The sequence below is a fragment of the Sorex fumeus genome, unplaced genomic scaffold (genome assembly GCF_029834395.1).
Source record: "Sorex fumeus unplaced genomic scaffold, SorFum_2.1 ptg000075l, whole genome shotgun sequence".
Classification (NCBI taxonomy): domain Eukaryota; kingdom Metazoa; phylum Chordata; class Mammalia; order Eulipotyphla; family Soricidae; genus Sorex; species Sorex fumeus.
The window spans coordinates 3,822,894-3,848,962 of NW_026606132.1; the positions used below are offsets into that span (position 1 = coordinate 3,822,894).

Below are 26,069 nucleotides of genomic sequence, written 5' to 3' on the forward strand. Positions count from 1 at the left end.
CAAAAGCTCTGGAATCAGCTGGGCTTTACTCAGAAGCCTTCAGAGAGAGCTTGGAAATCAAATAGAAGCTGCATGCATGCTTGAAAGTCTGTCTGGTTTTGTTTTCAATGATCACACTCATTTCCAAACTGACTCAGTTCAAATTTAGATCTCTAAGCGTTAGATGGTTCAAGTTTGAATACTAAGTAAGGCAAAGCATCCCTGTAGCCACCGTCTTGCGGAGGGCTCTATTTTGGGGTTTTCGTGTTTGTTTTTATGGCCACACCTGGCGGTATTCAGGGCTTATCCCTGGGCTCTGTGCTCAGAAATCATACAGGATGATGTGAACTGAACCAGGTTTAACTGTGTGCAAGGCAAGTGCCCTACCCACTGTATCATCACTCCAGCCCCCGGAGGGCTCTATTTTAGTCTTGATGTACATAGTCACCCACCCCATAGAGTTTTGTTGGTGCTTTTATACACACACATTTGTGATTCTGGAAAAGGGCAAAACAATTTGTGCAGTACATTTGTAGGTGTCAGGGCATTGTGAATAAGCAGAAGTGTGGGGAGAGCTATGGAAATTGTACTCCAGGCAGGACATTCATTTAGACATCACAATGGTGAGGCCCAAATTGCTAATTATAGCCCTTAGAGTTTGGGGTGGGGGGTGTAGACATCGTCCCATTATGTCAGTGTTAATTGAAACCATGAGAATGCAACTCTCTTTGGCATAAGAGCTATTAATTTTCATGGTGCATGTAACCACTTGTGCATTTTTGAAAGACCACAACAGATTTCAACCTTCAAGGCAAAACTGCTGCTCCAAAAGCAGGTAAATAAGAAATGTCTCTTGAACCATGACAAGGAAAGATGGAATAAGTAATACAAAGATGTGTAGTACCAGGGTATTTTTCGAACCATCTGTTACTAATTAAAGGGCCTTTTCTGCACTTGGGATTGGAAATCTCAGTGGAGTAAGTGAGCAATGAGCGGATGTTTGGGGCCCCGAAACATGAAGCAAGACGTATGTTTCAACCTGGTCTTCAAGTTCAGCTTACCGGTACTATAGACCTTGAAATGGCTCTGTGATAATCCAGTCATTGCTCAACCTCCACCCCGTCACCCTTTTATTGGAAAAGTAAACTGGATAGGTAAGGCCCCCACTGCCAAAGAGAAAATGGGCACATCTCCAAGTTAACTATGCAATAACAATCCTCCGGACCACAGTGCTTTTCATAGCTGACTTTTTAAAAAAGACTTCTCTGTAGATAAAGTAGCCAAGGTGGCTCGCTTTCATTCTTAAACACATTGTCTAGTGGTGGTGGGGAAAGTCTTTTCCAGGCTCAGGGTGACAAATTTGAATGGTAGGGGATTCCCTCCACCTATGAAGTGAATAAGGAGGGGGGAGGGTTGCTCGGCCACCCTAGCTTGACTCTGTCCAGCCCTGGTCCCAGAAAACTGAGGAAGCCCAGGTGTTGGGGGCCCTGCATTTTATTCGGGATAGCCATTCTGCCCCATCCAGATCAGGACTGGCCCCCACCTGCAAAGTGGATAAAAATGGGGAGGGTTTCTTAACCACCCCGGCTTGGCTCAGCTCAGTCCTGGTTCCAAGAAACTGCGGAAGCACAGCAGTAGAGGGGTGGGGGGCTGCTTTTTACTCAGAATCACTATGTTGCTCCCTGGGTCAGGATTCCTCCTCCCTGCATAGAGTGTAGCTGCTACGCTACACTCCATGAGCATACAAAAATATTCTAACTGTAGTCACTTAACCATCCAACAACATGCAAGAAACAACCCCAGGCTGCAAAATTCACAATGGTAAAGCACCAGGCTTAGTGAGTGAAGATGGCAGTTCAGAAGACTAAACATGTAGTCATGAGCTATATGACCTCCCTGATAAGGACTTTGGAGAGGAAATGTTGAGGATGTTTAAAAAGCTCAAAGAAACAATGGAATGGACTGCCAATAAAACATGAGAGGATATGAGAACAGAAATGAGGAAACTACAAGCAATTTTGAATGTCCCGAGCACTTGGATTGTTCAACTCCTATCTGCAAACTACAGCTGCAGAGCAGTAGACAGGGTGGGAACTCAATACTTGGGTATTTAACCACCTAGTTATCCAATAACTAAAAGAAGTTTTACTCATCAACTATCAAGTTTTCAACATGCTGGGTTTGAACTCTTTTTGATAGGTCATTTACTATCTACCCTATATCACTCTACCTTGATGTCACTGTTTTAACTGAAAAAAATTCTTGTTATTTTCTCCAGGGTCGAAACAGAAAACAAGACACAGAAAGGTGAGTTTTGTAGAATCTGTGTTTTAGCACCTTTAGAAAGTTATCTCGTTGTTGAAGTATCTTCTTAAAACATCATTTAGATGGGTGATCTATGGACCAGTATTGGTGGGGAAAAAATTCCTGCTGGTCCACAGAATAGCTGCAACTTCAAAACCAAACATGGTTTTCTTACCTGCAGCGCACAAACTGGTGTCAGCATGTAGGATTAAAAAGGTTGAAAAAAATCACTGGTTTAGGTAGTAAAACTTAATTCCATGGGAAGGGTTTGAGTTCAAATCAGTACATGTTTCAAAATATGAAGCAGCTCACCCAAAGCAAAACATTATTTTAAAAGTTTTTAATTACAGGAGGCTGGGGTGATAGTATAGCTGGTAGGGCGTTTGTCTTGCACACAGCCGACCCCCGTTCGATTCCCAGCATCCCATATGGTCCCCCATGCACCGCCAGGAGTAATTCCTGGTGCAGAGCTAGGAGTAACCCCTGTGCAATGCCGGGTGTGACCCAAAAAAGCAAAAAAAAAGTTTCTAATTATAAACACTTCACATAGTCATGAATATGAAAATTATTTTTTCAACCAAACTATTAGTGAGTTAATCTTTACTCAAAGCAAATTACATCCCATAGCTTGCATGCAGTGTATTCTTCTGGAGCATAGCAAAACTTAGGCAGCTAAGAAAAATGATTGACTATATCTAGAATAGCTCAAATCTAAAACGCCATTTTGTTATGAGTCAGACACAAATGAGGATGTCTATATCTTAACTGCAAGAGTCCATCTTACTGATTTCTCATCGTTAATGTAAAGAATCCCCTCAAGAAGAAGAGATAGAAGGAAATCACTACCACAAGACTTGTAGTAGGTGGACAGAAGACCAGTCATCTTAACCCATAAGCTCCTAACCTACAACACACTATCTCTAAACAGCTTTCACTCAGTTGCCTTTACCCAAGCTTAGGGTATACTGAGATCTCAGTTCCCTAAGAGATCTCTATAATGCTGCCATGGTAGACTAACCAAAAGTCGGGTCTGTATCAGATGACTGGTCCTTCTCAAGAAAGAAGGGGTAGGGTAGTTAATGTACAGAAACCAGTTTCCAGTGCCTGGAGAGGTAATACAGCAGTTAAGGAACTTGTCTGGGCAATGCTGCCAATGTCATGCTCGTTCGATCCCTAGTACCACATATAGTCCACTGTGCACTTCAAGGTATACTCCTGAGCACAGAGCCAGGAGTATCACTGAGTGTAACTAGGATGGTCTAATGCTCCATACCCCTCAAAGAAACCATTTCGTGTCTATCCCTTTCTTTCTGACTTCACTCAACATGATATATTCTTGTTCCATCCATATTGCAGCAAATTGCATGATTTTCTTCTTTTTTAGACCTTCATAATATTCCATTGTGTATTATACAAAACTTCTTGATCCATTTATCCAAAGTTGGGCATTTGGGTTGTTTTCATATCTTGGCTATTGTACTAAAGCACAGCAATGAACATAGATGTGCATATATTCTTTCGAATGAATGGTTCTGTGTTTAGGAGAAGAAATACCAAGAAGTAGTATTTCTGGGTTATAGAGGAGTTCTGTTCCTATTTTTTAACTAGACCTCCATCTTGCTTTCTACAGGGACTTATCTTGTGTATGCGGAACTTAAAAATACACAACTAGGGGACTGGAGAGAATATAGTCGGTAGGTTGTTTGCTTTGCATGCGTCTGACCCTGGTTTGATGTCTGGCACCGCATATGATCTCATGAGCCCAGCAGGAGTGATCCCTAAGCACAGAACAATAGTAATCCTAGAGCACAGCCGAGTGTGCTTAAAAACCAAAACCAAAAACAATATACACAACAAGGTAGCAACAAAGGGCCAAAAGCAACACAAAGGAAGAACTGATCCAACTGAGTTGGTGGGTGGGGCCTGAGAGGGAGGGGTATTGGAGTCCTTGGGGGAGGGAGGTGGGTATACTGGGAATAGGTTGGAATTACGTGTATGAGAAATCGTCATTAACAGTATTGTATATCAAAGAACTTCAATAATTTTTTCAAAAAGAATCTACTCCAAAAAAGAGAAACTTAAGGATCTATGAATAAGAGAGAGAGCACTTTTCAAACACTTGCAAAGGGTTTTCTACTTAGGACTTTCCTAGAGACCCGCCAATACACACACACACACACACACATACACACACACACACAGAAAAAACACAGGGCAGAACTTTCCAGACTGTTCAGCTAAGGATAAACGTGAGGTCTTGCAAAGGGAGGAAAATGTGTTAGGTGAACTACAATGTAAATAACTTTGATCTGGATTAACTGTGCATTGTTAAGTGACTCTGAATGAGCATCTCCAACATTATTAATGGTTGTTGAGGTTGGCAGAAGTTCAGGAACCAGATTATTCCTTTAATTATAACCATCAGCTCTCCCCTACTAACTCCCATCCCTCTCTCACATGTCCCAACAAATTTTTGCAATTTACAATGAAAATACCAGGAGAAGGAGTAAACAAAAACATGCTGGAAAAATTGTTCCCGGACAACTTATGGCCCAGAGATATGGAGTACAAAAGTGAAATAATGAAAGTGACTAATCAACAAATTCTGAGAGTCAATTTCAACAAAATATCCTATAAGAAGTGATTTGTCTAACACAAATTTTCTTCTTTTTTTATATTTTGGGCCACACCATCTGTGCTCAAGCATACTGGCTCTGTGTTCAGGGATCACTCCTGGCAAGACTCAGGGGGACCGTATGTGGTATGGGGGACAAACCCAGGTCAGTCATGTACAAGGCAAGAACCATCTGATACCCTCTCTGGCCCCACAATCATATATATATATATATATATATATATATATATATATATATATATATAGCAGGTGGGCTGGAGCGATAGCACAGCCGGTAGGGCTTTTGCCTTGCACGTGGCCAACCCAGCTGACCCGGGTTCGATTCCTCCGCCCCTCTCAGAGAGCCCAGCAAGCTACCGAGAGTATCTCGCCCACACGGCAAAGCCTGGCAAGCTCCCCGTGGTGTATCCTGTATGCCAAACACAGTAACAAGTTTCATAATGTTACTGGGCCCGCTCGAGCAAATCGATGAACAATGGGAGGACCGTGATAGCCGGTAAGGCATTTACCTTGCAGGTGGCCGACCAGGCCAACCCAGGTTTGATTTTTCTGTCCCTCTAGGAGAGCCTGGCAAGCTACTGAGAGTATCTCACCCGCAGAGCAAACTCTGGCAAGGTACCCGTGATGTATTCAATATGCCAAACACAGTAACAAGTGTCACAATGGAGATGTTAGTGGGCCCGCTCAAGCAAACTGATGAACAATGGGAGGACAGTGACAGTGACTGACATATATATATACACACATATATACATACACACACACACATATAAACACACACACACATTCTGATGAAAATACCAGCACTGTGGTTTTCCAGAGAAGTTCTGGTTGCTTGTTAAAAATTAGTGGGAACCAAAGAGATGGTTCGAGGGCTGGAGAGTATTTTAGAGTCCTGTGTTCAATCCTTAGCACTGCATGGTCCCCCAGCATGCCTGGAAGAAACTGTCCCAGGGATCAACTTGAATATACCCCCAAGTACTGCCAGGTGTACCCCACAAATAATATGTCCTCCCATTTTTCTTCGATTTGCTCGAGCGGGCCCAGTAACGTCTCCATCGTGCGACTTGTTGTTACTGTGTTTGGCATATCGAATATGTCATGGATAGCTTACCAGGCTTTGCCGTGCGGGCGAGATACTCTCGGTAGCTTGCCGGGCTCTCCAAGAGGGGTGGAGAAATTGAACTTGGGTCAACCAGGTCGGCCGTGTGCAAGGCAAATGCCCTACCTGCTGTGCTATCGTTCCCACAAATAATAAAATAAAATAAATTAAATTAAGGATCCAAAGAGGTAGTACAGGGGCTTAGGCATTTGCCTTGCACAAAACTGACCCTAGTTTGATTCTCAGTGTTGCAAGAGACCCGCCGAGCACAGAGCCAGGAGTAAGCCCTGAGCACAGCTGAGTATGGTCCCACAAATAAAAACAAAGAGAACACATTAGTGGTACATATTGCCCAGGTGTGGTATATAGTATTTTGACAATAAGCATCTCAAATTGCACAATGAAGTATATAGCCACACTAACTCTAAATAAACTATCTGATAAACAGTTAGGTTGCTTTTTGGGGTTTTTATTTGGAGGGGGAGTCACATCTGACAGTTAAGGGCGTACTCCTGGCTCTGTGCTCAGTGATCCATCATTCCTGGTTGTGACTAGGGGACCATATTCAATTCCAGGGATCTTTCTAATTCATGTTAAGATTGATGTGTCTTTGGTCATCCAGTTTTGTTTTGTTTCCTTTCGTTTTTTTTTCCCGATTTTTAGGCCACATCTGGTGGTACTCAGGGCTTACTCCTGGCTCTGTGCTCAGGGATCACACCTGGTGTGATCAAAGGGCCCTAGAGGGTGCCTCGGCTTGAACCTAAGTCAGCCGCATGCAAGGCAAGTACTTTACCTCTGGACTATCTCTCCAACCCCTGGCTATCCAGTATGGCCACTCCAGTGGGTCTTAAAATAACCTATGTAAAAGCTATACATCCAGAAGTCTTAGCAATGGGCTCAAAGTCTGCTTTCTTTGTGAACCTAAGTTAAGTCTTACAAAGAGAATGTTGGCTCAATACATTCTGTTTCTTCACTGGTAATGAATCATGGATAGCAGTAGTACATTCAAATATAATTGTTTATGTCTGTGAGACACAGGACCTTTCCCCTTCCCTCTTGATATCTTGCTGCAAAGTCTACTGTGCAACATGTGTAACAATGAAACAAAGAGAAGCTTTTTTGATGCAAAAAAAAAAAGGTTGAAGGGCTCAATTGCCTAGAGTTTCACTGAGCAGAAAAGTTACCTTCCCACAGAAGATGGTGATGACCCGAGACATCCCAGTTTGAGCTGTTTCCAAAGAACATACTTTAAAAACTACTGATCTTGGGGCTGGAGCGATGGCACAGCAGGTAGGGTGTTTGCCTTGTACACAGCCGACCCAGATTCAATTCCCAGCATCCCATATGGTCCCCGGAGCACCTCTAGGAGTAATTCCTGAGTGCAGAGCCAGGAGTAATCCCTGTTCATCGCTAGGTGTGACCCAAAAAAGCAAAAATAAAAAAGGCAAAGTGTGGAACAGAGAGAAGAGATTATTACGAAGCCAATGGAAATCTGTTGGGTTTTTTTTGTTTGTTTGTTTTAAGGCCACACAAAGTGATGCACAGGGGCTACTCCTGGCTCTGCAGTCAGGAATCAGTCCTGGCAGTGCTGGGGGTACCACGTGCAGTGCCAGTGTCAAAGCCAAGATCCTATCCACTGTGCTATCACCCCTGAAGCCAATGGAATTCTGATTTTTCTATCACTCCCCACTTTGGGGGGACTGGGGGATTTGGGGAGTTTATCCCAGCAGTACCCAGGGGTTATGCCTGATTCTGTGCTCAGGAATAATCTGACAGTACTCAGGGGACTATATGTGGTGTCAGGAATTGGAACCAGGATCAGCTACACGCAAATCAAGCACTGTAAGCCATGTACTCTCTCCCACAAACCACTTCCATTTGAAAGATCACAAAACGGGACCATCAATGTGACTGGTAGCAGAGTGCATGTCTCGCGTGTGTGAGGTCCAGTGTTCAATCTCTGGCACCAGTAAAAGACATAAGCAAAATAAAACCAAAGTGGAATGCAAAGAGCACTTACCACAGAGACTTTGCCCACTACATCTCTGGCGACTGCCAAGCCTTGAGCAAAAGTGCGAGCCGCTACAAAGGCGCGGGTAACCTGCAACTTCAGCTTGCGTGGGACATCTCCAAAGGGCTTCAGCTGCTCAGTGTACTTGCTCACGCATTCCAGATACTCATCTGTAAAATGGTACTGGGAGTTCACTAGGCGGAACATCCGCTCCAGAAGGCGCGCCCAGAAGTCATTTAGCATTTCTTCCAGGTTTACATTTCCTGCCACATAGTAGCGCTTCAACTCATCGAAGAGATCTTTAAATAGCTCCGAATTTTGCATGTATAAGCGGCCATATGTCTTCACAAACATGTCATTCAGGGATTTCTCTGCATTTTCAAGGAGCTCTTTGAAGAATTCTAAAAAAAAAAAACAAACAAAACGGGTTTTCATAATTAAATAGTGGTGCTTTTCAGATAGATTTTAAAATGGAAAAAAAATCATGAAATTTAGTGGGAAAACATGCTGTATACAGGGCAGATTGTTTCTGGGGAAGCTAGCATCTCTGATCGTTTGTAAGTGAAGGTAAACTGTGTCAACCATAGGTCATTTCATTTACATCTATGTCTATGTCTGTAAGGAATTAGAAGCAAGATTTTAACTCTTTCTCTCTCTCTCCCCCCGTCTATCACACACGCACACACGTTAAGTAAAGAACGAGATTAAATGGGTACATGAAGTTTACAATATAAGGCTTCCCAGAATTTTTTTATTGCAAGAATCTAAACCAAAGTTAATAATGCCTCTCAACTGAAACCTGAAACCAAGACAGGTGTTCCAAAAGGTGTTGTTTTCCTTGGACACATTTCCCCCCCTTTTCTCCTCCTCACATCTGCGTAAAATGCAAGGAAAAGTGCCTGGGAAATGCCCCAAGGCCAAGAAACATAATGAAACACCTCCAAAAGGAAGCACATGCATTTTCTGAAAGAAAGTTCTCAGGTTTTCCTGTAACATTAGTCCAAATAGTGGTATCTATGTTGACCTCAGGTTTCTCAATGATTCACACACACAATAATATCATGAGGTTCTTTCCAGTACATGAAAGTGGGGTGAAGTGGGTAGGAGAAAAGGAGCAGGGCTTGAGAGAGAAAATATGCATTAAAAATTCGAATCCAGCATAGTTTTTAAGACAGTATGGAAAATTTTTAAAAATAATCCTTGATTCTTTCAGATTTACTATTTGGCTACCACATCCCTAACTGCCCAAGTGCTAAAGATATTAATCTCTTAAGTACAAATGGAAAAATTAGTTTCTCTGAAGCTTTGTTCAGGAAGTTCAGTGATGAGCTGAGAGTATATCTGTAGCATTAATCACTCCTAAAGAATCTCTTGTCTGGAATAAAAATAAACACCTCATGATATCAAGTTTATAAGCAGGAAATATAATAAATACCAGAGCAAAATATAAGAACCACATCAAAAAAGAAACTGCCTCCAAGTGAACATGCAGCAGAAAAGAAAATATGAAACCTCCTTCAAAGCCAGAAGAACTTCAGTAAGCTTATCAACACGCGATGGTACTCTGAACCATTCTCTTCTCGTGCTGGGTGGGCAAATAAGAAGTTGGCAATTCATTCCAAATAGTTTCTTCTTCAAATTATAGTCAAGCCAAGATGGTGACACTAGTGTTAAAATTTATGGTATCGATATATTAAGTTACTGCACTCCAAAGTGCTCAAGATCCTCCACCACTGCCTCTACATCACCTCTAGTTCACGTCTTCATTCCTCTCATTCTCCTCCCTCACTGTTTGGTAATCAGTTTTGTAATCCAAGACCAAAGGTTTGTCATCATTCAATACTATTTCCTTGTTTTGTCTCTCTCTATTCCATAGATGAGCGAGATCATCCAGCATTTGCCCTTCTCCCTCCGATTTATGTTAACATGCAATTCCATCCCAGTTGCGGACTAACTGAATGATTTCGACCATTTTCATGTCTGCATAGTACTCCTGTGCATATATATTTATAGAGACCACAGCTTCTCTGTCTATTCATCTCTCATTGGACCCAAATAGTTTAAGACTTGGACTTAATATGCTGAAGCCTTTTGGAGGAAATGTATGTGATTTTTCTGACATCCATGAGAGCCCCTAATGTATATGGTATCACGTCTTGAGACTTGGGACTAAAATCCCTAGTCCTTTGAATTCAAGCTTCTCAAACTGTGTGCACAGATTTATTTTGAGGGAGGCTAGTTATTCTTGAGTTCAGGCAGAGAGTAATTTTACTTTCCTGTTTCTTTAGTTTTTCATTCTACCAATACTGGGACTTACTTGACTTTTTGACTTACTTGACTCTTCATCCTACCAACACTGGGACTTTCATTCTACCAAATTTCTGGGACTTACTTGAGGGGGATGGGGGAAAGGAGAGGGAGAGAAAGTCCTTTAAAAGAGGAGACAAATGGGCCAACCTTTTATCCCCATATCAAGTGGACAGTCTGCCTGGCTTTTGGGCCAAAGTTCTAACCCTGGAATAAAGCGAAAGAGTACACAAAGCATAAGGGGAACCAAGTGAGAAGTATTATTCAAATAGCTACCTGAGGCAGCCTTGGATCCTTGCCCCAAATTCTCAGTGTTTCTCAAATGTGGTCCCAGGATAGTAGGACATCAGGGATAGGCGGAGGAAATGCACAGTTTTAGGTCCTATCAGAAATGTACTGAATCAGAAACCTTGGAGGTAGGGCCCAGCCATCTTGTGACTCTGAAGTATTGAAAACTGGAGAAACACTCCTCTTCCCAATGAATCATCTCTCTCATTTCCCCTGTCACTAGCAATCCTTTGCCAGGTCTGGTTCTGTGTTGAATATGAGACATTCACAAATCACAAAATCACAAATCATCCTGTTAATTGTCGATTGCCTCGAGCAGGCCTCAGTAACGTCTCCTTCATCCTAGCCCTGAGATTATATTCAAGGCTCTTTAGGAGAATGAGACCCATCATTGTTACTGGTATTTGGCATATTGGGTATGCCATGGGGCGCTTGCCAGACTCTGCCGTGTATGAGACATTCAGCGTGTTTTAATGTTTTAATTAGAGGAAAATGTCTTTCAATGAATTTTTGTTTGTTTTTTGAGCCACCCCTGACTGGGCTCAGGGCTTACTCCTGGTGGGCTCAGAGAACCATATGGGGTGACGGATATTGAACCCAGGTCAGCCACCTGCAAGCCAAGCACTTTAACTGCTGTACTATCTCTCCAGCCCCATCCAATGTGTTTTTTTAAAATTTTTGTTGTACTCCAAGTATGATTTATAATGCTTCAGGGACAAGTTTTCTTGTATGGAAGTGCCTCTCAACTAAGTGTCAAGATACAGGCAGCTCTTTTCTAGAATTTAAAGTTGAAGGGTTTCTTGATGAGAAGGGATAGTCACCTGGTCTACCTCCCAGACTAGATTCCTAGCATTCTTGTCAAGAGGTATAAAAAGTTCCTGGGGAGAGAGAGAACAAAAGGGTATGCCCTGCCACAGAGACAAGGTGGGGGGGGGGGGTTGGGGGGGAGGGATACTAGGATCTGTGGTGGTGAGAAATGGGCACTGGTGGAGGGATGGGTATTTGATCATTGTATAATTGAAACCCAAGCACAAAAATTTGTAAGTCTACAACTGTACCTCATGGTGTCTCACTAATAAAAATAAAAAATAAGAAAAAAAGTTCCTGGGGGACATAAAAGAACACTGATTGTGGTATTACATGTCCAAGGTACACAATGCCTTACAGATAAGAAATATAATGTCTGATCATTGCCATCAATAGGCAAGTCTTATGTTAATATTCATAGTTCACAATCGAAATATTTCAAAGATGATGAGAAGTCTTTATAATGGATTCTTACGCTACTCACAAAGTTGGCACACACAATTTGGGGTGGAAACGGGGTGCTGAGAATTACTTGACTTATGCTTGCATAATTCATTGACTAAGACATTCTAAATACTCACATTTCCAGTGAATGGCATCTATAGTTTGGGTGTTTTTAAGGGTGGGGGAGGAGCGGCACATCAAGCTCAGTGTTAACTTGAGCATCTATAAAATGTCAGAGTTCATCTGTTAGGCTTCAGACTGCTCCAGGTCAAATAAACACTGAAGACACTGAACATTTTTAGAGAAAAAAATAAAGCATTCTTTGAGTTCCTCATTGAGGTCAAGAGCCCCTGGGTTGGCATAGCTTCGTTTAATGTAGCTACTTCAGAAAATGAGAGAAACCATCTGAAGAGGAGGAGACAAATTTCAAATGCACATGCACCCCGCCACCACCACCATGGCCCTCACTCGGGTTCCCATGAGTCAGACAATGGCAGCTTGAATATTTGTGTAAGATGTTCATTTATACTATAGAAGATTGGCTTGATGCTAGGCACATACGAAAGTCTAATTTATTCAAATAATCCAATTGGTTTTATTTCCTTCATAGTTTTGAAGACTCGTTAATTTGGCTATATCAGTGCAAATATAAAGATCCTTTAAGTGGACAACATCAGAAAATTCTATTAACTGATAGAACAAGTTGTAATATGAGCTTATGCTCGCCAAATGACCTGCAATTTAACAAGTATGTACTTGAGTGGCTATTACAGCGTTCAAATTTGAGCACCCAGCTTAACTATGAATCTTCCTGACCCCATCAGACTAACCCTCCTGCTCCCAACAGACTGTGATAAACAATTTTAGAGGCAAATGTCCTCAAAAATTCACCTTTATTCTACTGCGGCTCCCCACACATAGCTTTATGTGTGCAACAGGGATCTTCAAAGCACTGATAGACTCTTTCATCCTTCACTTAATAGAACAAGTTAAATTTTTTCATCTGTTTCGCCTATGGGAGTTAACAGAAGTGAAAGGATTCAAAAGACCCAAATCCATTCATCCTTGGACTTAAGTCTTACTGGCCTTAATCAATGGGATTATACCATGGACATGTTTTACCTCAGCAGAGACATTGCAAGAATTGCCAACATCACTTAAAATTCTAAAAGCCATACCAATTTGGTGTATTATCAAGCATAATCATTTGCTGTAAGAAAGAAAAGAAGTTTTCCATCTGTTCTCTTCAAACTAGCAGAGAAGTCTAGGTCTGTATGTAATTCTTTACCCTCCCCGCTCTGTTTATCTCATGACATTTTCTTCTGCAAGGAGGAAGAGAACACAAATTAGACATTTGGTTCTCAGGCAATAGGACTACCATTCATCCTGGGTAAGCCCATCTCCATTTTTTATTCCCATAATTCACAACTCAGGATCAGGGTCAGATCTGAAGTGCTGAGGAAAAGATAAGCAGATCCGAGACACCTAGCCATCATTCCTTCATCATCATTCTGCCTGAAGTCAATTTCAAAGATGCTTGATGGTTAAGACAGAACTGGCCAAGAGCAGTGTAAATCAGAGTTCCACAAACGAACAGAAGCTGAGTTCACTGGAAATCAGATCTCCCTTGCAGCAATTGCTTGTGCTCATGGAAAATACTGCCCAGGGAGTCTGTTTGAAGGGCAGCAACTGGTGTCTGATAAGAGTCCAATAGAAAGGAGATAGTTTACAAACATTTGAAGTAAAGTATCTATGTGATCATGGGCCTCTCTCTCTCCCCTCCTGTTTTTCGTTTGGAGGTTCAAGTATTTATGTCCTAACAATCAAGCAATTGCTTACTCCAGGGCTCACATAATGGAGCGATGGGCTTGAACAGTCTAATCAACTAGGGTTGGAAAGCTGCCTGACCTAGAAGGAATAGCCTGGGGCCCCTCACTTATGAGCTTTGTGACCTTGAACAGACAGCAAAAATGTGAATCGTTCAGCTTCCTCATCCATAAAATGGGGCTATGAGAACTCATCCTGTATCTGGCATACAGGAAATGCCTCGCACATTGGTATGGTGAAATAGGTGTAGTGACACTACTGTCACCTTAGAAATTTCTCACTATCTATCACCATTGAAAAAAATCTTTTAAAAGAAAACCTTTCCAAGGCTGGGGCTGGAGCAATAGCACAGTGGGTACGTAGGGCATTTGCCTTGCACGCGGCTGACCCGCGTTCAAATCCCAGCATCCCATGTGGTCGCCTGAGCACCACCAGGAGTAATTCCTGAGTGTATGAGCCAGGAGTAACTCTTGTGCATTGCTGAGTGTGACCCAAAAAGCAAAAAAACAAAAATCTTTCCAAGGCTGGTTTATTTGTGGTGGTGGGGTGGTTTGGGGGCCACACCTGGATGTTTTCAAGACTTACTCCTGGATCTATGCTCGTAGATCATTCCCGACGGTGCTCAAGGGACCAGTATGTGGTGCTAAGGATTGAACTGGTGTTGGACACATGCAAGGTAAGTGCCTTAACCGCCTGTCCATATCTCTGGTTCCATCAAGCTGCTTTTTCTCCTTCCCAACAGAGTTAAACATTATTCGTGAATTCATCCAAAGCTGATGGAGATGAATTAAGAAGACTCAAGGCTTTATAAAACTGGGAGCAACTTGTCCAAAAGAAATGTTTTATCACTTTAGGTTTGAAAAGAATTTGATTTTGCTTTACTTGGGGATGTACCTGGTGGTGTTCTTAGCTTACTTCTGGCTCTGTGCTCAGAGATCATACCTGGATGGACTTGCGGAACTATACCTGGTGCTGGGGACTGAACACCAGTCAGCTACAAGCAAGGTAAGTCCCTGTCTGCTATACTCAGGTCCCCATCATTTTAGTTTCTTAACACTATCAAATATCTCAGGCACATCAGAGTTTAGGAGTGACTATCTATCATCTGAGAATCACACCAGGTAAGAGACTGTCCATGACATTGCATGCATCATGTCTCACAGACAGAGATAACTAATCCTAAATGAGGAAAAGGAAAATTAAGAAAAATAACCTGCAAGTCATCCCTATCCTCTTAAAGTACCCAGTTCTGATAGCACCTTCTTTGTCAAAAGTCAATTCGGTATACAAGGACTGAAGTAGGGGGGTTCTAACTTTCCGGCTCTAAAATGAGGTCATTTTTCATGTTAGTAGTTACCAAGTTAACATGGAGAAAACTGGAGTGAAAAAGCAAAACTTTTCCATGTAAAAGAGTTTTATGTAAATATCCTGTCTTTAAAAAAGTAAACATTATGTACTCCTGCAATTTGATGGACTCGTCATGTACTCCTAGAATTTTTAGTCACTTGTCTTGCATCCCATCAGACATTCAAAATTCTTGAACAGGTCAAAGGGCTCCTAGTTCTGTTATTAAATACCATTAGTTACTCCTTCATAAACAATGGAGGGGCTATTGATTAATGAGCAAGAATGCATTCGAGAATTAACCCATGACCTTTATGACACTTCAAGCTCTTTTAGTTCAATCCAGTTGCTCTGTGCTATAAATGATCTCCTTTTATAATGACAGTTGTATGAGGTTTCCTTTTTTTAACATGGAAGCCTGAATTTCCTCCTTACTGTAAAGGCTTTGTTTCACAGCCCTGGAAGGAGCATACAAACATTTTGTAACCACAAAAACAGATTTCCAGAGAGCAGTAAATGCCAAATGCTACCCATTCTCCGAAATGCTACCCATCACACTTTTCTGGCTGTCCCTATACAGTTATACTCATCCATTCTGTCCCTCAACATCAAGTGTTTAATGAAGAACTGCTAACATAAGCACATGGATTTACAAGAAAAGCAGCAATTCGGGCAAGCATTTTCCTGACTGCAACCTAAAGGATATGTTGGATTTTATCACCTCATCTAGGTGGTTTCTGAGGGGTCAAGACTGTATAGATGTTTAACAGGCACCATCTTCTATCATAATGTCATCTCCCTCAAGAGGGCCTACTAGGACAGGGCCAACCTAAAGGACAAGTACTTGACTAGTGTATAGCAATCGATAGGATATCAGCAGACCACTCCTCGGTTGACAAATCAGTAGCCAGCAGCAGACTTATTAGGGGCTGTTAACATATCAAAGGAGGCTATGGTAGTCTGCCTACATAGGCGCAACCTGAGCTTAATTGTATTAGTTAATGCATTTTGAAAAACAAAGTTGCTCCTGAGTTAATATCAGTATCTCTCAGTGAGTATCGTTTATTCTTTCTTTAGCTCAGGGGAGCCTGTGACCAGGAGATCAGGCTTGCAATAAGAATCATTCTCTTTCCACTAAGGGATAACTCCCAGCACATGCCGGTTAATTTGTTTTAGCATACCCACAGTTCTTTGCACTATAAATGCCTGGGGCATGGTTAGGTATACCAGGAGTCTGAGTAACCACGGGAAGTGTTCCCTTGGCCTGATATAGTCTATTTGCTCATGAGCAAAACAACAAGAGGAAAACCATGGTCCTGAGAAGCAGAATCTACTCTGATTCCAATTTGTAGTCTAAGACTACGTGCCTTCATGTTTGAGTTCCAGAAAGCTTTGTAGTTGTATTTCACAGGTATTCAATAAAAAAAATAAAGACTACGTCGGGTCGGCCGCGTGCAAGGCAAACACCCTACACTATGTCGGGCTGGAGTGATAGCACAGCGGTACGGCGCCTGCCTTGCGCGCAGCCAGCCCGGCCGAGCTGGGTTCGATTCCTCCGCCCCTCTCGGAGAGCCCGGCAAGCTACCGAGAGTATTCAATATGCCAAACACAGTAACAAGAAGTCTCACAATGGAGACGTTACTAGGCCCGCTCGAGCAAATTGATGAACAACGGGAGGACAGTGTATTTGAACAGACAAAGACTATGTCCTGTAGCACAACAAACAAGCAAACAACAACAAAAAAAGTTGATACTGTACATACAAATGGGGGTGTTAGGGTTCCTGGGATTTTTTGGTTCTCAGTCTTTTTCTCAGGGGCGCTCTTTTCCCCATCAAATTTTCAATGACATTTTAAAAGGTAAAAAAAGGCCCTCCCGTTGATCGTCGATTTGCTCGAGCGGGCCCAGTAACGTCTCCATTGGAGACTTTGTTGTTACTGTGTCTGGCATATCGAATACTCTCGGTAGCTTGCCAGGCTCTCCAAGAATGACATTTTAGAATCAGAAAAAAAAACACAGAATTTTTTAATACCTTTCAAAATAATCTTTTTGGTGGGGTCAGGGAAATGGCTCAAAGGGATGGAGTATGCACAGCATGGTGCCCCGAACACTGCTGGATGTGGTCCCCAAACAAAAACCAACTTTCTGGGCCAAAGTGATAGTACAGCAGGTAAGGTGCTTGCCTTGCATTCAGCCCTCTTGGATTCCATCCATGACACCATGTAGAGTTCCCCAACACCCACCATGAGTGATCCCTAAGTACAGCCAGGATTAAGGCTGAGCACCTCCAGGTGTGGTCCTAAAATCAAAAATTAAATAAGTAAAAAAAAAACCCTTGCTTTTTCTTTCTTCTTTTCGGTAAGTGCTGCAGCCTTCAATTTTTCTTTTTCCAACATGTCAACAGTAAGCATTGTGATACTTCCAGGAAAAAACACCCAAACATTATTTTCAAAATTGTTCTACATTTCTTCACACAAATACAGTGTTACTCCGATAAAGCATTCCTTCCAAATTGTAGCAATTAGAAAAATGTGAAGGTATGGAGAAAATAGAAAGGATCCATAATCTCACTCCTAAACGCAAGCGAACAATACAGTATTGAATTCTCTTCCTGTCTCTTTCCTATGGAAATCTATATTGTCACATGGTTGAGATCATACTTTAGCTACACCCTGTTCTCATTAACACTCTATGGTCAGCATTTCCTATGTGGTTAAAAATCTTCCAAAACATCGTTTTTTTTTATCAACTGTGTTACTATGACAGCATATGGACAGATAATAATGCAATCAGTATGGGACTCTGGGCCTGATGTCTAATTTTTTATTATTAGATGTAATGCTGCAATGAACATCCTTGCACAGCAGTCAATATGCAGAATCTTGCTTTCTTTGAGATCCATTCCAACGAGCAGAAAGATCAAATTAAATGCTTTCAGTGCACTCAAAACTTGGGACAAGTGGGTCAGAACAATAGAACAGTGGGTAGGGTGCTTGCCTTGTATGTGACCAACTTGGGTTTGATCCCCAGAATCTCATATGGTCCCCCGAGCAGTGATACCTAAGCACAAGGCCAGACTCCTGAGCATCACTGGGTGTGGCCCCCAAACCAAACAAACAAAACTTCAACAAGTTCTCAATTCCTGAAAGAACATACCTGTGTATGTGGCTTATTCCCTGTTTAAACCTTATTTACTCAACCTGGATTCTATCTCTGGCACCACTTATGGTTCCCCAAACCCCACCAGAAGTCATCCTTGAGCACAGAGCCAGAAATAAGCCCTGAGCATAGCCAGATGTGAGCTCCCCAAACCAACAAACAAAAAAGAAAGAAGCTTTTAAAAAAAACAGGAAGAAGCAAACTTTATTTTGCATTTCTTCTTTGGAGCCACTCCCATCAGGACTATGGAAAAGAGAAGCGTGTGTGTGTGTATGTGTGTGTGTGTGTTTGGGCAGGGGGTTGGGCAGGGTGAGGGTACAGCAGGAACTCTCAGTGATTCCCACCCTGCACTACTGAGTTTAAGAGTGGCCACTCAGAGGCTAACAGGGCCACCTGTGGCAGTAATCACGGAGGTCGTGTGAGGTTGGGGATGAAACTTAGGACCTCACACCTAGTTGGCATGTGACATACTACTTAAGCTATCTCCCCTGCTTAAGCAACAAAATTAAATCAACCTTAAAGAATGGAATCTGAGGAATATATAATAAATCTGACATTCAATTTTGATGGCACATTTATTTGGAGTTTTGTTTTTGAGTTAGACCTGATGATACTCAGTTACTTCTGGTGGGCTTGGGGGACCATACGGGATGCCAGGGATACAACCCAGGTTGGCTGCATGCAAGGCGACCTTACCCAGTGTACTATCTCACCAGCTCCCTATATGGAGAATTTTAAAGACCTTCATCTAAAGTAGAAACTTGTCAGGTCTTTAGCAACTTAGTATGGTGGTGCACATGGCAATAATAAAAACACGTAGTTTTCAAAAAGAGAAAAAAAAATAAAAGTAATAAAACACTGGAAAAAATTAAGGGCATAGAGACAGTTCAGGAAGTAAGGTACTTTCTTTGCATGTGGTTGACTTGGGTTTGATCCCCAGCACCACAAACGGTCCCCTGAGCACCACCAGGAGTGATCCCTGAGCATAGCCAGGTAGTGCCTAATACCACCACCACCCTGCAAAATAGTTAAGGTTGAGCAAATTCCAGAAGTTTCAACTTACCATTATCATGGTCATGAAATGTTGGATATATCGGTTTTGGTTTGGGGAGGGGGGGGGGCTACACTCAGCTCAGTGCCTGGGTGTCATCCGCAGCAGTGGCTCAGGGGATTACAAAGTGCTGAGGACCAAACTCCAGTATGCTGAGCATGTGCTCCAGTCCTTTGAACTATCTCTCCGACCCCTGTACTTGTATTTAAGCTGAGTGGCCAGCTCACTGCCATCGAAGTCATTACTTGCACAGAATATGAATTTTAAAGCCTTCAACTCATCAGGCCTCCACAACTGGTTTTTTTTTTAAACTGGGCATGAAGTACTGGCCAGAGCGAACTATGGAAAATTTTCAGTGATTTAAACCGATTTGGCTAAAATCTGAAGAGGACAGTGTTTCATGCACTGGCTCAGTGAAATGACCAAAAAAAACGGAGTGGGGGTTGGGGAAAGAGTGTGAGAGCTGATGGGAAGGGGGAGGGGGGAGGGAGGGGGAGGGGCACTGATTTCTACTTGGCCCCTGAAGCTAGATTGGACAATTATTTCTTTTATGTGCGTTTTCAGCTAATTCAGAAAATTTCTACTATTATTCGAGTTAACAAGCCCCGGGCTCATGGGAGGGTTTTCAAAGGCCTGGCGAAAGTGTTGAGAGTGAAGAAATGATAGGAAGAAAATAGGGGGTACCATACAGACGGCTAATTAACATCTTGTAAGACCTTTCAGTAAAGCAGCTGGTCTCGTCACATGTTTAGAAGATTTGCAAAATTTTGAGAATTGAAAGGGGGTCTTTAGAGAGCATCTAACTCGGCCCCTCATTTTATGGATGGGAAAACTGAGACTTGGTTAATTGCCCGGGTCACAGAGTGTTTGCAGAAGAAGCAGGCTGACAATTCCATACGTGCTGCTGTCTCCAGCCCCCACATTGCTGCATTTGCTCTGAAAATGACAAATGAAGGACGTTTTCCCTACGAAGCCACAGACATCTCTGTTTCCTTTAGATTTCAGGCTAGCATGCAAAATATCTCCCCAACAATTTATTGCAAGGCGTTGTTAGCAACAAATCTAGTTTCACAGTTGTTCATTCATTTCTCTTTTGCGATCCAGAAATATACTTGATAATGGCACCTCTAATCTCTTTCATCTATTTGGGCTATTAGACTAAACTCTGCTACTATGAAAAATAACTCCTCTCACCAAATATTTGGGAGATCTTTAGGTTATGGTGCTCAAAACATAAATTACGCCCCACTTTTAACTATGTCTGTTCCCTTTGCCTAACAATTCTTTCAAAGCCCACTGAACTGAGTCTCTGATTAGCATATTTATGAGGTAACTGATTCAGCTATGTTAATTAGCTCTTTTTTTCCTCCACCCCCCCTTTTTTTGTAATTTCAGAACTGGCCAAAAGAGGGAGCAGCTTGCTGCCACTAATGTGTCCTAGTCTTATTCAGTGTAGGATGATAAAACAGGTATTGAAAAATGCGAAGTTCAAGAGTAAATCAAGATTTCAGTGCCTGAAAATAAAGAGATGAGTCCTAAAACTCAGAGGTTTTCAGTTTCAGATAGAGAAAAAACACCTCCAAGTTTGTAAGAGAAGGTTGGGGCTAAAGGAAGTGTTCCATAATTTCCCCAAATTAGAAAAACACTGGCACAGTTCAGATCTTACAAACTGATCTCTATGCTGTACAGTCTCTTGAGATGTTCAAAGAGTAGAAAAATAAATGTGTTGGCTAATAAAGGACCATATGGATAAGGGAAGGGGCTCCAAGTGCCAGAACTAGTGCTTGATTTCTGGATTTCAGTAGAAAAAGGAAGTATTGGGATGGTTTCTGGTTAAAGAAGGTTCATTCCCTAAAAGCCCCCCATGTCTGATTTTCACTGAAATTTTGTTTTCTACTTTAGAAAGAAATGTCTCATAAACACAAGATGCTAGAGGAGGATGCCTGGACTTGGTACTTCAAATTTAGAATCGAAGCTTGGAGAGGACCTAACCCATGCCTCCTACGCGGCCAAATCCTCTGTGGCCATGTGTCTCTGTGCTATTTCTCTATTTGCTTGGCCCTTCCTTCTCTAAGAGAAGATATCTTGGCTCTCTGACCACCATCTTATTACTCTGTCCTCTCTCCCATTCACAATGAGTCAGTTACACTTTTATCATTTCTTGGGGGCTGGAGATAAAGGTCGAGGGCCTAGACACCTGGCATTGCATGCAGGAGACCTGATTTAATCCCTGGTATCATATCACATGATCTCCTAAGCACTGCCAGGTGTGGCCCCCAAACATACATGCGTGTGTGTGTGTGTTTGAATAATTGTTTGCTCAAAATCCCCCCACCCTTGAACTTTGGGGAATGACAGTCCTTTAACAGTATTACTCAATATCCCTGGATCTTTAGGTATTTCCAGCAGGTCCAAATTGTCCTTTAAAGTTGTGGGTGGGGTGGGTGGTATAGCAGTTAAGGCTCTTGCTTTGCACCACAGCCAACCCAGGTTCAATCAATCCCTGGCACTCGGTATGGTAGCAGTGAATCTCGAGTCTACAGAGCCAGGAGTAAGCCCTGAGCATCAAAGATGTGGCCCTTGGAACAAAATAAAAACAAATCTAGCACCCTCTTGAGAATCACCTTACAAAATTATTTGCCTCAGAAAATTTAACCTGGATAAACTATGCAAGATATCCCAATTCTGTTCTGCTCACTAAACATATTTCAGTGACTGTTGTTTTAAAAAAATGTTTTTTCATCTCTACTGGCTAATTTTATTGCCGTCTACCGATTTTCATTGGGAGTCCAAAGGAACCAAATGGGAGGTTCACAATCACTTTCACGTTTTGTGATCAGTTCTGAAGCTGATAAACAAATAATGTTGAACACGTTTATTGAATGCGAAGCCTGGTAGGGAAGGAAAAGAAACTTTTTCTGTACTTAAAAAAAAACATATGTTAACACTTAACTGATAAAGTTTCTCTGTATGGCTTTCTTAAAACTACACATTGGACTCATACAAGGAATGCTATAAAAATGGGGAATGAGAAGGGAAAGAACAGCTAAACCAGCAGGCATAGCAGGCAAGAAAGGTCACTTACACTGGTGGGTTTCACATCCAAAAGGGACATCTACTAGAAATGTGGTGACTGGGAGGAGGTGGCCTTGGAACATGGAAACAGCTTGATCCCTACTCCATTACGTTCCCAACACGACAGTGATTTCTAGGGACCGAGGTTATTTTCTGAATTCTCTTAGGTCCCCAAGTGGCAAGTCTTTTGAACGGGGGGCACTGGGGCCACACCTAACAGTGCCATTCCTGGTTCTGAGCTCCTAAGTGATCCGTGACAGTGCTCACGGAGCAGATGTGGTTCTGGGGATCAAACTGGGGTAAGTCACAAGCAAGGCAAATTTATTAACCTGGCTGGAGCGATAGCACAGCGGTAGAGCGTTTGCCTTGTGCACAGCCAGCCCGGCTGAGCCGAGTTCGATTCCTCTGCCCCTCTTGGAGAGCCCGGCAAGTTACCGAGAGTATCTCGCCCACACAGCAAAGCCTGGCAAGCTACCCGTGATGTATTCAATATGCCAAATACAGTAACAACAAGCCTTAAAAAAATGGAGATGTTACTGGGCCTGCTCGAGCAAATCAATGAACGATGGGAGGACAGTGCAGTGCAATGCTACCCAAATTAGTCCCTGTACACTCTTCCTCCAACCCCAAGGGGGCAATTATTTTTTTCCTTGCTTTTTGGGTCACATCCGGCAATGCACAGCGGTTACTCCTGGCTCTGCACTCAGGAATTCCCCCTGGCGATGCTCAGGGGACCATATGGGATGCTGGGAATCGAACCTGGGTTGGCTGCATGCAAGGTAAATGCCCTTCCCGCTGTGCTATCCGCCCCCCAAAGGGGAGGGAGCAATTCTTAAATGTTCATCATTATTCAAGTTTTCCAAGAGGAGATTCATGATTATCTTTCTAAATCTCCTCAAAGTAAAAGAAAATACTTTGACTATTATCTTGCAAGATAAATGCCAGTCGAGAGAATACAATTCTTTCCACTAACAAAGGTGTCCACATTACCCATTTTTCACAGTTACATACACTTCACTGTTCGTTACAGAATAGGTATTGAAGAGTATGGGATACTAAGCAAGATATTTAAGTATGTCAATTATTTCTACCTGGGGAAAGGAGGACATGAAATTAAGACTAAACACAATTTTGAATATGAAATTTTGGGGGGGAATGGGCAAAATAAATGGTATGCTACACAGAAACAAAAGTTAGTTCAACTACATTACAAATTAAATATGCTCTTGTGGTCTAGCCTGAGAACCTAATGAACCCTTATTAAATCAGTTATAAGTTTCAAATGACGGATCTCAAAGCCAACATTTGAAATACAACCTATTCTTTCGCTGGGGAATGCCTTATCAGCTCTATCAAATCTAATTTAGTTCAAATTCTCACCATGGTAACGAGCCCTTTGCAGAAATACTCAAAGACATTTCACATCTCGAAATCTGCCTTGTACTTCTTCACTACACATAATGTCAAGAAAGGCATGCTTCAAAGGTACTATGTAATTAGAATGGCCTTTAAAAGAGGCACAAAGGAAATCATTCCTATTAAAATGAAATCATCTTCGTAACAATCTTCAAACTGACTGAAGAATGCCAGAGAATCCGAAGTTCTTCTGGACCCCACACCCCACATTCTTCTTTTGTAAACTCTGATAGCCACAGCATTGCTTCAGATATGACTGTAGTGTCTCTCATTTGGTTCCCATTAGCTATTTCTTTTCTACTGAAAGCAAGTGTGCATGTGAGAAGCCTGTTTGGCACAAGGTTGGAGAGAGGTTTGGTTGTGGCTTTCCATGGCTACTAAGCAAAAGTCCAAGCCAAAAAAAAGAGGCCTAGGAGGGAACCAGTTTAATGAAGACTATAGGCTAGTAGCTAATTCTGGGTCATGGCTACATGGAAACTCAAGGGCTGAGCTTTAATCCTGCCTGTGGTCTATGGAGCTTCTAGGAATTCTAGCTGTCTTTGGGGGGAATCCATTTTGAAATTGAATTTGAAGTCCAGCATCTGCAGAAACTCGATGATTATTTTGACTACATTTTCTGATGCCTGCTTTTTATTAGAAAGATTTTTTTAGTGACTTGCGTCAACAACATTAGTCTGTGTTCACCCAAGAAAATAACTGAAAGCATTTCAATTCAGACTTTAATCTATTTCTTGGCTCTGTGTGACCATATTTCCATAATGCCTACCATCCAGATTCTAATGCATCCAGAAAGATCCTAGCAATAAAGTTGGAGGGTTAAGTGGCTCCAAGTAGACAATGGGGGGGGGGGGAATCATCCTGGCAGAAAGAGGGAGCACAAAAGAACTCCAAAGAGGCAATGGTACCAACTTCACTGTCAACTCTTCAATGAGACTGGAATTAAAAGGTTGTGTAAAATAAGCTTCAGAATAAAGCAAGTAATGTAATGCCTGTTTCAGCCAATATTCCAAAACATACCATCAAACTTCTTGTAACGGGAAGCAAAGACCGCTTGCAAATGATTGCACTGCTCACTGACAACACTTTTGAAATCATCTTTACTTTGCAGGGTGTACTTCTCTTCCATCTCTTGAGAGCAGCAGGTGTAATCCCGGGAACAGATTTTCAAATGATCACCTGGAAGATAAAAAAAAAAGCATGACAATCAATCTCTATTATGCCCAAGTGAAGTGTGTGGGCGAGGGGAACACACTCAATTTCATGTTGATCTGCAAGAGGTCTCCAAAAAGCTCTGTAAATCATGCATCTGCAAAAAAAAAATGGCAATTACACTAAAAACATGTATCCGCTTCCCTGAAAAAGAAACGAAGCTACCTCTAAAACTGATTTGAAACCACCAGTGTTGGGACCCGTTCCCAGATACTGTGTTGAGAAACGTTAAGGAACTGTAGAGATAGCACAGTGTGGGAAGTTTGGGGAGTTGATACTCCAGGCAAAGGAAAACATCATAAAGAATGATTTCTAAAATATGGCACAATCAGGCTGGCAAGATCGTACAGTGGATAAGGCACTTGCCTTGCACAGTTGACCCAGGTTTGATCCCCGGCCCCTAAGATGGTCTCCTGAGCAAGTACATCTCTGAGCACAGAGCCAGGAATAAGTCCTGAGCATTGCCAGGTGTGGCCAAAAGAAAAATTAAATTAAAAAATTAAAACTAAATATGGCACAGTGATAAAAATGAAGCCAAAAAAAAAAAAACAGTAGTAGACTTTGGGAAGCAGAAAAACACCATGGAGGCTCACACTGGATAACTCCTACTTAGGATAAGTCACGTGAAAAGCCCAAATCTATGATTATTCTCATTCACAGGCCTTTGCTACGCACAGGCACACAGGCAGAATGAGATCTGCAGTCACCCTCGTTCACTCTAGAAGGACAGACCCCAGGGGACAGATGAGTGAGCAAGGGAGACTGAGAATCATGAGATGCACCTTGGGGAACACAGGATTGAAGGACAGACTAGAAAGCAAGACGGCAAGAAGGGACGGCAGCCCCACAGCGAGGTGACAGAGAAATGAGAAGGAAACAGCAGTGTGGGGAGCAGGAGAACATTCCAGAAAGAAGGCCCAGCAACTGTTTCAGGCAGGGAAGAAGACAACATGAAATAGGGGCCAGAGAGATAGTTCAGGGGTTAAGACATTTGTCTTGCACATGGCTGACCTCGGGTCGATCTCTGTATACAGGACCCCCTGAGTCCTACTGGGAAGGGTCCCTGAGCACAGAACCAGGATTAAGTCCTGACCTGAACAGCACTGGGTGT

The 26,069-nt window shown here is 42.3% G+C and overlaps 1 protein-coding gene across 1 annotated transcript in view; it reads right to left on the reverse strand.

The window, feature by feature from the left end:
* GPC4 (glypican 4) overlaps positions 1 to 26,069 on the reverse strand; it is a 152,577-nt gene that overhangs the window by 21,049 nt on the left and 105,459 nt on the right. Inside the window, exons 2-3 of the mRNA XM_056130307.1 lie at positions 24,767 to 24,925; positions 8,041 to 8,432 (exon numbers count right to left, since the gene is read on the reverse strand). Coding sequence (XP_055986282.1) covers positions 8,041 to 8,432; positions 24,767 to 24,925 — 551 coding nt within the window. The remainder of the gene's footprint in view (positions 1 to 8,040; positions 8,433 to 24,766; positions 24,926 to 26,069) is intronic.